The following is a 12040-nucleotide window of genomic DNA, read 5'->3' on the forward strand; positions in this document are numbered from 1 at the left end:
CGTCTGATGCATCAGTTTGTACAACAAAGTCCTTAGAGAAGTCTGGTGAGTACAACACTGGCTGGCTACATAAGGCTGTTTTTAAGGACTGAAATGCTTCCTCAGCCTCTGGGGACCATTTAACCATAACCGACTCTTTCCCTTTTGTCAGGTTGGTGAGGGGCACAGCCTAAGAAGCAAAATGGGGAATGAATCGTCGATAATAGCCAGCGATTCCCAGAAAGGCTCGTACCTGTTTCTTGCTGTTGGGACGTGGCCAACTCTGTATGGCCTCGACTTTATTGACTTGGGGTTTTATCACCCCCCTCCCAATAGTGTACCCAAGATATTTGGCCTCCTCCTGTCCAATGGTACACTTCTTTGGATTGGCCGTAAACCCAGCTTCCCGGATAGAGTCTAGGACTGCTTGTACTTTTGGCAAATGTGAGACCCAGTCTGTGCTATGGATAATCACATCATCCAGGTAAGCTGCAGCATATTTATGATGGGGCCTCAGAATCTTATCCATTTTCCGCTGGAATGTTGCCGGTGCATTCTGTAACCCAAACGGCATTCTCTTATATTGGAATGCCCCATCTGGGGTTACAAACGCAGTTTTCTCCTTGGCCGACTCGGCCAGGGGAATTTGCCAATACCCTTTGGTGAGATCAAGAGTTGTCATATATCGGGCTGTTCCCAGCCGGTCAGCCAACTCATCTATACGTGGCATGGGGTAGGTGTCAAATTTTGTAACTTTATTTAATTGTCTAAAATCGTTACAAAACCGCCAGCTCCCATCAGGTTTGGGCACTAGTACAATAGGACTGGACCAGTCACTCTGGGACTCCTCTATCACACCCAATTCCAGCATCCTTTGAACCTCCCTACGTATTGCCTCCCGTCGGGCCTCTGGTATTCTATAAGGTTTTAGTTTTACCCTTTCTCCTGGCGGGGTGATAATGTCATGCTCTACACCAGATGTTTGTCCCGGAAGCTCAGAGAAAATCTCTTTGTTACGAAGTACAAACTCTTTAACCTCCTGTTGTTGGGGTTTCGATAAGGTGTCTGCTATTCCAACCTCAGGAACTAAGCAATCAGGCTGTACTTGTGACAAAGTCTCTGCGACTAGGAATTCCCTATCCCTCCAGGCTTTCAGCAGATTGACGTGATAGATCTGCTCCGGCTTTCGCCTTCCTGGCTGTCTAACCCTGTAGTTCACCTCACTAATTTTTTCAATTACTTCATATGGACCTTGCCATTTGGCCAGAAATTTGCTTTCAACCGTAGGGACTAGCACCAAGACCCTATCCCCGGGGAAAAAGTACGTGTCTTGGCCCCACGGTTGTACACTCTCTGCTGTGCTAACTGCGCTTGGGTTAAATGTTCCTTTACAATTGGCATTACCTGTGCAATTCTATCTTGCATCAGGGCGACATGCTCAATCACGCTCCTGTGAGGAGAACTCTCATTTTCCCAAGTTTCCTTGGCGATATCCAGCAGCCCTCTTGGGTGTCTCCCATAGAGCAACTCGAAGGGTGAGAAACCCGTAGAGGATTGGGGTACCTCCCTAATGGCAAACATCAGATAGGGTATTAGACAATCCCAATTCTTTCCATCTCTATCCACCACCTTCTTTAACATTTGTTTTAGGGTTTTGTTGAATCTTTCAACCAACCCATCTGTTTGGGGGTGATACACAGATGTACGCAATTGCTTCACTTTGTACAACTTGCATAATTCTTTCATAACCCGGGACATAAAGGGTGTACCTTGGTCCGTAAGCAGTTCCTTACAAATACCCACGCGGCTAAAAACAAGGGATAGCTCTTTGGCTATGGTTTTGGCCGAGGTATTTCGGAGAGGAATTGCTTCCGGATAACGGGTGGCATAGTCCAATATAACCAAAATGTACTGATGCCCCCTAGCAGACTTCATTATCGGACCTACCAAATCCATTGCGATCCTCTCAAAGGGGACCTCAATGATAGGAAGAGGTACCAGTGGGTTACGGAAATGTGGCATAGGTGCCGACTTCTGACACACAGGGCAGGAGGAACAATACTTTTCTATTTCCTTTATGACCCCAGGCCAATAGAATCTCTGCAATACCCTCTCTCTGGTTTTCTCTGTCCCCAGATGACCTCCCAGAATGTGTCCATGAGCCAATTCTAACACCAACTTCCTGTAAGGTTTGGGCACTACAAGTTGCTCAATGGTTTCTTCTGCCCTTTGAGCCACTCGATATAGCAGGTCCCTTTCCATAGTGAAGTAAGGATAAGGGCAAGTCTTATCTGGGTTCACTAACTCGCCATCTATTTTCACCACATTTTCCCGTGCCTTTATTAGGGTGGGGTCTTTTAACTGTTCTGTGGCAAAATTTTCCCTGTGAACCTCAAGATCCGAAAACTCCACAGACGGCATGTTTTCATCTGAGGATGTTGGCTCCTCCCCAGTTTCTCGAGTTTCCCCCGCCAATACCGACAAGGGAAATTCAGGAGAGTCCTCACCACTCCCAGAGGAATTCTGGTCATCTTCCTGGTTTATAGGGGCACCAATGGGGGCCTCAGGACAATCCCAGAGTTCCCAGAATTTTGGAAAATCCCTTCCCACAATAGCATCATGTGGTAACTGAGACACTAACCCCACCTGATGAGAGAGGTTACTTTTGGGGGTCTCAAAAAACACTGAAGTTACAGGATACTCTCGGGTGTCCCCATGCACACAAATAACAGCCACCCTGTTCTTCCCAGAGACCTCTGTAGTAACTAATTCAGCTTTTATCAATGTTACCAGGCTACCTGAATCTAGCAACACATCAACATGTCTACCATTAATACACATTTTACATAAATGTTTCTCAGGTCCCCAAATGGCAGTGCATGCAACTGTCGCAAACAGCGACTGACGTCTCTCCCTTATAAAGTCACATTGCATAGGCTCATCCACAACTGGGCAATTGGCTGCAATATGTCCCTCTTGCCGGCAGCGGTAGCAAATTATTTTTTTCGCTGCCTCTTGCAGCATGGGCTTCCTGGGCTGCTCCCGCCAGACCTTAGGTAGAACTCCCACCCTCTCACTCTCTCCACCCTCACCCCTTGGAGTCATCTTACCCGCCACTGGGGATGATCTGGTCTTAGGGGGGAAAGTCCGTGAGTCCCTGGAAGAGGTGGTCAAGTTCTCTGTAGCCAAGTATCTCTCAACCAGATCCACAAGTTTATCTGCATTTTCTGGGTCTCCATGGCTTACCCATTTTTGGATGGCAGTAGGAAGAGCTCTCAGGAAACGATCCATAACCACACGTTCCACAATGTTTGGTGCGGTCAAAATCTCTGGCTGCAGCCACTTCCTGCTCAGGTGAATGAGATCATACATTTGAGACCTGGGAGGTTTTCCAACCTGAAAAGTCCAGTTATGCACACGCTGAGCCCGGACTGCCAGGGTGACACCCAGCCGTGCCAATATTTCTGCTTTTAGCACCACATAGTCTTTTGCTTGGTCAGGCTCTAGGTCATAATAAGCTTTCTGCGATTCCCCAGTTAACAGTGGGGCCACCAGTCCAGCCCACTGCTCCTTAGGCCACTTTTCCCTTTCAGCAGTCCTTTCAAATGTGGTCAAAAACACCTCCGGATCATCCTCTCCAGTCATTTTTGTCAGTAAACGGATCACACCAAAGGTTGCGGTATTATTGTACCCACTTGCTTCATTGGTCTGCGGACGTTGCTGTATCAATGTCTCTATTTGCTGTTGAAAATTCTGCTCTTGCTTCTGCAACAGGTCTATGAAGCGGGCTTCAGATCGCTGCTGGGCTTGTTGCTGAGCTTCCAAACTCTGCTGCAAAGTTGCATTTGTCTGCTGCTGATTTGCATTTGCCTGCTGCTGGGCTTCCAAACTCTGCTGCAAAGTTGCATTTGTCTGCTGCTGATTTGCATTTGCCTGCTGCTGGGCTTGTTGTTGAGCTGCAAGGCTCTTTTGTAAAGCTGCATTTGTTTGCTGCTGGTTTGCATTTGCTAGAGCCAGCTGTCTCAGTATCTCCTCCATGCTGGCCTTAACAAAAAAAAAAAAATGCCAAAATTCTCCACCAAATGTGAGGGGGTTCGCTCGGTAACGGGTGTGTGTGACCCCCTGGATGAGTTCACAACACAAAGTCAGGCACAGCAGACAGCGGTGTAGGTGCAAAAAACAAAAGATCCGGTTTATTTAGGCTACATGCAGTGATACATATAACAGCCAAACAAAATAAAACAAGAAAATAAATCCTGGTCAGCTTGACCTCTAACTACACACGTAGACTCCCTGTCTAACAACTGGGTGCAGCCTTGTGCTGCCCCAGTCCCTGTCTCTATTGTAGGGGTTTGCCACACAGGCGTTAACTCACCGCACAGAACAGATCTCAGACTCCCCAGTCTATACACACAAAACTGGTTCCAGGATGGAGCATCTCCCTATGCATGCTGGGGTTTTTTGTAGAGGTCTTAATGAGCCCACTTACTACAGCTGGGCTCATTAACTCTTCCCCTCTAATTGTAAAAGTCTGCATAAAGCCTGAATCTAGGACACACATATTTCCCATCCTGAATACAACCAGGTGATTTTACCTGCGTGCTGCCACAGTACATATCCTGAAGAGCATAAACATATGTACTTAACATATTTGCTTCTGGAAGTACATAAGCATATCTGTTGTATTTTTTTTCTGTATACCACACAATCCTTCTTCCTTTGTAAGTGAAAGGAGTAAACTGGGAGGCATTCTGTAGTCCAAATCAGGACAGCAGCTTAGGGTGATAACATTGTTCCTCCATAGATACAGTACAGTGGGTTAGTGTTGTCACTCCAGGACAGGAAGTTTTTTTTTTACTGGTAGCGTTAAAGCTGAACATAAAGGGGAAAAGGCCCTGAAATGACACTAATGCAGCCACTATATCTAAGAACTGGTAAGCTGCAATATTTTACATTTTTGTTTTTGAGATTAGCTAGATTTAGGTAAAAAAAAGTCAACAGTATAAAATGGATTAGAATAGTTTGCTCTGGGTATCACACCTTGTTTCTTGCACTGTTTTACCAAGTAAGACTAAAGGCAATAATATTGCAATAGCTAAAGATAATTTTTCCGTTGACCAAATAACTACTTTATGACCTTTTGCAATTTCCCAGTTCCCAATTTCCGCCTTTTAGGTGGTATGCCTATTAATATAATGAATTACCCATTGTATTCCTTATAATAAGTTGGAAAAGTTCCATTGATCTTTACATCGGATCCTGGCCAAAAGTAAGTTGCTGTCTTTAGTCCTTGATTCATAGCAGTTATCCATACCTATGAAAAGAAGAATTTAGTTGGACATTGTGATGCTGTGCAAGAAAATCCAAGAACAAAAACAAAGCTTGTGAAAACCTAATGACATTAAATATTGATTGATTCTATGTGCCTGATATAGAATAGCAATCACTATAGTTTGCATTGTGGGATCCCACCGACAGGTCCATCTCACAAAGTTCAGCTTATGCTTGTAGATTTTTCTGTTATATCGCCAGACTCCAGTGGTACCATTGAAACTCCAAGTAGTGCCAGTACCTTTCATGAAACTTTATAAGGATATGCACAGTGCAAAATTCTCACAGCAAGAAAAAAAAAAAAACCTACACAAGAGTATATAACTAGGTTTAATCATAACCCTTACCATTATTTTAGGCGTGGTATTGAATTATGGTTTTGGAAAGAGTAGGGAATGTTTAAAAATCACTGTTTTGTAACCCATTGGGAAGGTTTCTTTTTACTTCCCTCCCAGACGCTATAACAGGAAAGTAGAGAAAATCTCTCCATAGAAAATAACTGAAAACATGTTCATCTAGTCCTGTTCGGGTAACAATTGTAATTTTGGATTTTGGATTACCCTCACTTTCTGTCCCCCAGAACAAACAAAGAAGGTAGACCTACCCAGTGGGCAGGGCCAGGTAAAGGGGTGGGGAGAGAGGGGGGGAAGAAGGGGCAGGTACCCCAAGCACAGATGAAGAAGCTTGGGTTGCAGCATGACCATCACCCCATCACCACATGGGGTCACATTGCAGAGCTACCTGCCCAGTTGCCCTGGTGCCCAATACTTGCAGAGCATCTTGCAGAGTGGTAGCTGAGTGCTGGGGTGCTCTCTGTACCAGTGAATTCTATATGCACACATTAGGGATTAGGGTTGCTACAGAGCCAGCCTCAGCAAACATCACTTTATTGCAGTCCTCAAGGTAGCAAGAAAAGGTATGGAACATTGTAAAGTAGCTGTTCTGTCTCACACTGCCTCAGCTGCCAATGTCCTATTGCCCCCTAGTTTTACCTTTACCCCTCTTCCCTTCTTGCCCTGTCGCTATATTTTACTTTGGATGGGGTGGAAAAAAAAATAAAGGAACAAAAATGCCAGCACATCTGTGCATATCACAGAGTCTGGAGCTCTGCAATGCTCCTGTCCTGAAGGTACTACTTAAGAGAAGGCTGAGGAGTCAGAGAGGGGAAAGTGGAGAGTGACAAGAAAAAGTTCTGCACAGCAGATGAGATCTAGTAAAAAAAGATAATGTAACTGTGGCACCACATGCATCAACTTAATGTAATCAAAAAGGATATTCAGTAAAAAAGGTCAAGATGGTATTTTGAGGTCTTGTTTTCATTTGCGAAAAGGTGGGGACTTTTCTGTATGTGAAATATTGACATTTTTGTTGCTTTTTTTTTTGATTTTTAATAAATATAATTGTATAATATTTCAATTGGGGGGGGGGGGGGGTTACTAGCTTGTGGCATCCCAGTCACTATATATTTATATATTATATACACACACATCTCTCTACCAATAGGTAAGTGCTAGTAAGGTATTTTTACTAGGTTGTCCAGCACAGGCAAATTTAGGCAGGCTAATTCTGTGCGCTAGGCCTGTCTGTTTTGATCTGGGGGCTGGGAGTGGTCAGAGTAACTGTGGGCGTTACCACCTGTGCTCTGGCTGAGGCGCCTCCCCATGTTCCAGGGAGAATGTTCTGGAAAGGGGGCTGGGCTTAGAATAGAACTGGAGTGGCAGGCAGCTTGTGTGTGAGCCCTGACCAATCCCCATTGAGATTGGCAGGGGGCAGGCCTCAGATAAGCTGAGACGATTCTCCACAGGGGACAGAGACAGCTGGGTGAAGTGAGAAATGGCATGTTAGTCAGTCGCAGGAGACCATCCCCATCTGGGGTGATGAGCCGATCCCAGGAAAGACCCAGGGAGAGCTGTGAAGGAACATTGCCTTTACACGGACATTGGCAATGTCTCTGCCACCACATGGTCGGACGGCAGGGAACTCCTGGAGCAGAGGGGCAGGTGAAACTGGCAGTATGCATTGTCCAGTCAAAGTTCCTCATCAAGAACTCAGGGCTTATTCCGAGTAAGCCCCTACTATTGAATAGAAGAGGATGTGTCATATTTCAATACAGTAATTACAAGTTTGGGCAGGAGAACATTACTTTTGCACGGTCATTAGCGAAATCTCTGTCACCACACAGTCGGATGGTTAGAGAAAAACAAACCTCGCAATAACAGTTTACTGTCTCTGGAAAAGTATGTATGAAGTCTGGCAGCGGATTGTTTGTTATTAGCTGCAACACCATGGAGAATAATATATATATATATATATATATATATATATATATATATATATATATATATATATATATATATCACATGACTCCCGGCCGCTTTACAGCTCCGATGGATGTCTTCTGCAGGAGGAGCCATGATCCCCCTCTGACTTCAGCCTGAGAGGTCACATGGCCGCTCGCTTCCTCCACAGAAGCTCTGTCTCATAGCTGTAAAGCAGCCGTGAGTCACGTGACCGGCCTGAAGACAACTGAAACTCGGTATTTAGACTGCTCCTTTTTAAAACTGAGGACATAGTGTGCAATGCCAGCCTCTAACAGAGGGGCTGGCAGTGACCATTGTAGGCTTTTATTTGCAATAGTAGTGGGGGTGGGGGGGGGGGGGTGGAGACAGAGAGAGACACAGTTGACAGGCAAAAAGTAGGGGGTGAGGGGGGAGAATGGAGAGCCGAGGAGGTCAGCATATGACAGAGGGAAGTACTTTGACCACGGGGATTAGGGCTCAGCAGCCCTGATTGTTATGGTCAGAATAGAGAGGGCATACAGGGTTTTTTTGTTACAATTTAGAGGGGGGCAGATTACACAGCACAAGTGCTGTGCTGTATATTCTGCTTTAAGGGACCAGGATCTGTATATATATATATTTTTGGGGTTAACTGATACTTTAACTGGCTCCAATGCTGAGGGCAATTTAATTTTGCCCTGGGCACCAGACCTTATCCAAGCACTGCCATTGCACACAACAAAAAGCCTGAAGGAGGTTTTGCCACTTCCACATTCCATCCACAAAAAAAGTTTTGGGTTAATTTACACATTAATAATCCTCAAAATAAAGCAATCAGTTTTAATAAACATACTGGTTCTCCTTGGTACCATGAAGAATGAAACTTCTCAGAGCTTCTTAGTGTGAATGAAGCATTTCTGTGTGGGTCGTACATTTTATTGTCCGCAAGACCATGCGATTCTGGGTAGAGGCCCTGCAATCAGAAGAACACGAGAATGTCAAATGTTAAAATTTTAACCTTACAGCACTGCTGGAAACTTTAACTGTTTATGAGAATGAAAATCAATGTCAAACGAAGCAGTTTTACTAAATGTTAACATATCTGAGGCCAGGGGAGGGCTGGGCCAGGGGGCAGGGATGCAATTGCCCCCTGGGCTGCTCTGATATGCGGTGGCAAAGGCTGCTTTGTCGTCAGCTCAAAACCACAACATGCACAGTTCTTGAGCTGGCCGAGTCCAGTACTGTGAGCCAGGGCCGCTGTTAGAAATCATGGGGCCCCATAGAGCATACCTGACAGGGCCCCTTGGTCCCGCCCACAACCCCACCCCTGGCTCCGCCCTTGACCCCATGCTGTCACAAAATCTGGGGGAAAGGTGGCAGGAGCTGAAACATGTAAGATGTTCCAAAAGGTGAACCTTTAAAGTGGTGTTACACCCCCAAAAAAATAAACATTAAAAGTCAGAAGCTACACATACTGCAGCTGCTGGGTTTTAATAAATGGACACTTACCTGTCCTGGAGTCCAACGATCTCGACACCCGCAGCGGATGTTTCCATCAGCTGTTGGGTGCTCCACCACCATTATGGGTAAGGGAACCCGGCAGTGTAGCCTTTCAGCTTCACGCCGGAAACCCTACTGCACATGCACGAGGCCCCGCTTCTCTCCCAGTTTGGCCCAGGGGCCAGAGGAGGAGGAGGGAGCCCCGCGGTGACATCACAGCTCTGTGGCAGGGAATCCTGAAAGTGGAAAAGGATAGCTGATACCCTATACCCCCCCCCCCATTTCCCCCTCAAAAGGTGCCAATTGTGGCACCGGAGGGGGGGAGGAAGAAGATGAGCAGAAGTTCCACTTTTGGGTGGAACTCCGCTTTAATAACCATTATTATTCTATTATTTTATTTTTTTACCTGAATGGACACAAGTCAATTCATATCTGGACTCCTGTAGACCTACATGGGGCTTTCAATCGGTCCACATCAGTGGCAGGCGATGCTCAAAATTTATGAGGGGGACGCAAACAAACTGAAAATCATATGAACATCATATGCAGCTACTGTACCCATCAATTGCCGCCACTGTGCCATCAATTTCCGCTACTGTGCCATCATACGCAGCTACTGTACCCATCAATTGCTGCCACTGTGCCATCAATTGCCGCCTATGTGCCATCAATTTCCGCTACTGTGCCATCATACGCAGCTACTGTACCCATCAATTGCTGCCACTGTGCCATCAATTGCCGCCACTGTGCCATCAAACATAGCTACTGTGCCATCAATTGCCGCCACTGTGCCCATCAAACTTAGCTACTGTGCCATCAAACGCAGCCACTGTGCCCATCATACACAGCTACTGCACCCACTGGTCCACAGGAAAAACTGACAGGCGGACCTGATTGCAAGGCTTGGGTGAAAAATTCTTAAAGGGGAGTGATTTGGGGGTGGTACAAATGCATCTTGGCTGTGTGTTTTTACTGTCCCTTCCCCCATCACATGTGTAAAGTAGCATCTCACTATGTGCTCATGGTCACTATGATGATCAGGGCACAGCAGGTTCTCTATGGCTCTGTCAGTGTAACATGCTGTGTGGTGCTGACTTTCTTATGGCTGTGCTGAGTTATAGTCTGTAACACACAGCACAGCCATATATTAAGAAAATCACAACCACACAGCATGTTACACTGACAGAGCCATAGAGAACCTGCTGTGCTTTGATCATCATAATGACCATGAGCACACAATGGGGAGTCAGGGGACTAAGCCTCAGCCTGTGTGATGTGTGTCAGTGTGTGTGATGTGTGTAAGGGAATTGCTTGCCTGTGGGACCAGCATATGGATTACTCTCTCGTTCAGTCTCTCCATCAGGCTGCAGCAGCACGGCACTTATTGAGGGAAGGGAGCCGCATTACAATTGAATCCATCCGCCCAGGAAAGCATACAGTGAGCACAAGGTACACAGATGCAGAGCAGGGATTGTATGCCTCCACCCGAAAATGGAGAAAAAGTCCCTCTTCTTCTCTCACCTCCTGGGCCCCTCTATTAACCTGATGGGGCCCAGGAAGGTACAATATACCTTGCCAATCAAGTGGGAGCAGGTTAATAAAGTTATTTAGCAAATTCGTTTTTTTAGCTAGAAATCTGCTCGGGCCCCCCCTGCTGGCTGGGCCCGGTACAACAGGGCTGCTTGTACTGCCCTATCAGCGGCCCTGCTGTGAGCCAGCGATGTCTTCATGTCAGGGCTGACAGTCTGTGTTACACAGCACAGCCCCGCCCAGCCCCTCCCTACTCCACACCATTGGCTGGAAGAGGCTGGACCTGCTCTCTGCTCAATCTGAGCAGTTGGCTGGAATCCAGTGAGGCTCCTGGGAGGCTGGGACCATCCAAGTAAGTGAGCTCCTCCTCTCTCCTCCTCTCTGCAGCCAAAGAGTTTTTTTCTAGCAGCCTGTGCCAGTATCTTGCCCTCCTAGGGCTAGGTGGTATGATGAGGGCTCTCACTGACATGCTGCAGTTTTGGCTGCAGTGCTGGTGTACTGGCAGTCATCCTGCATGTTGCCCCTGGGACATATGATATAGGATGCACATTTTTACTGCATGTTCTGAAAGTGCACAAAACGTCCTGCATGCTGCATGTTTGGTGCACTTTCAGAACATGCAGCAACAATGTGTAACCTAAAAGAAGTCTGAGGGGGTGTCACACCCGCCAGTACACCCGCACTGCAGCCAAACCGCAGCACACCAGTGTGAGCCTAAATGCTTGTATTCACTTGCAGCAGCCACTGCCACTCCTCTGGAAAGTGATCCATTCTCAGGTCACTTTTCAGAGGCATTTGACAGGCAGTGAATAGTTGATATCACATTTCATCCCTGCCTGCTTTAACCCCTCTAAATGCCAATCCCTGCAGGTAATGACACAGTTTACTTTGAACTCCACCTTATTTCCATTACTCTCTGTAGGTATTAGATGTGGTCTCACCTTTTTGTTTGCACATCTAATACCAAAGGGTACTTTCACACTGGGACGATGTGGGCGGTAGTGGTACAGCGCTGCTCGTTTTAGTGGCGCTTTATCATTGTTTTAGTGGCGCTAGCGGAGCATTTTTAACCCCCACTAGTGGCCAAAGAAAGTGTTAAAAACGGCCGTGTTGCATTCATTTCAATGGACTGGGCACCTCTCCCAAACTGCCAATAATGCTGCTTGCTGGACTTTTCAGAATGTCCTGCAAGCGCACCGCCCCAGTGGGAAACCTGGGGTGGCATAAGAAGCACTTTACAGGTGCTATTTTTTAGCACTAAAAGGCCTGTACAGCGCCTTCAGTGTTAAAGGACCCTAAAGAGAGTTCTGGAAATAAGGTGGAGTTCAAAGTGAATTTCTACACTTAAGTGGAGCCCCCCTTTCAGAAGATTTGAGGATATTATTAAACCCAGAGACTGGTGGACTTAGGCCACAATAGAC

General features: G+C 46.4%; 1 protein-coding gene across 1 annotated transcript in view; it reads right to left on the reverse strand.

Moving 5' to 3' along the window:
• ENPP1 (ectonucleotide pyrophosphatase/phosphodiesterase 1) overlaps nucleotides 1-12040 on the reverse strand; it is a 147667-nt gene that overhangs the window by 66217 nt on the left and 69410 nt on the right. Inside the window, exons 8-9 of the mRNA XM_077486860.1 lie at nucleotides 8443-8562; nucleotides 5184-5293 (exon numbers count right to left, since the gene is read on the reverse strand). Of these exons, the coding sequence (XP_077342986.1) occupies nucleotides 5184-5293; nucleotides 8443-8562 (230 nt within the window). The remainder of the gene's footprint in view (nucleotides 1-5183; nucleotides 5294-8442; nucleotides 8563-12040) is intronic.

This window comes from Lithobates pipiens, unplaced genomic scaffold, assembly GCF_037356315.1.
Source record: "Lithobates pipiens isolate NorthernLeopardFrog02 unplaced genomic scaffold, aLitPip1_a1.2 Scaffold_18, whole genome shotgun sequence".
NCBI lineage: Eukaryota > Metazoa > Chordata > Amphibia > Anura > Ranidae > Lithobates > Lithobates pipiens.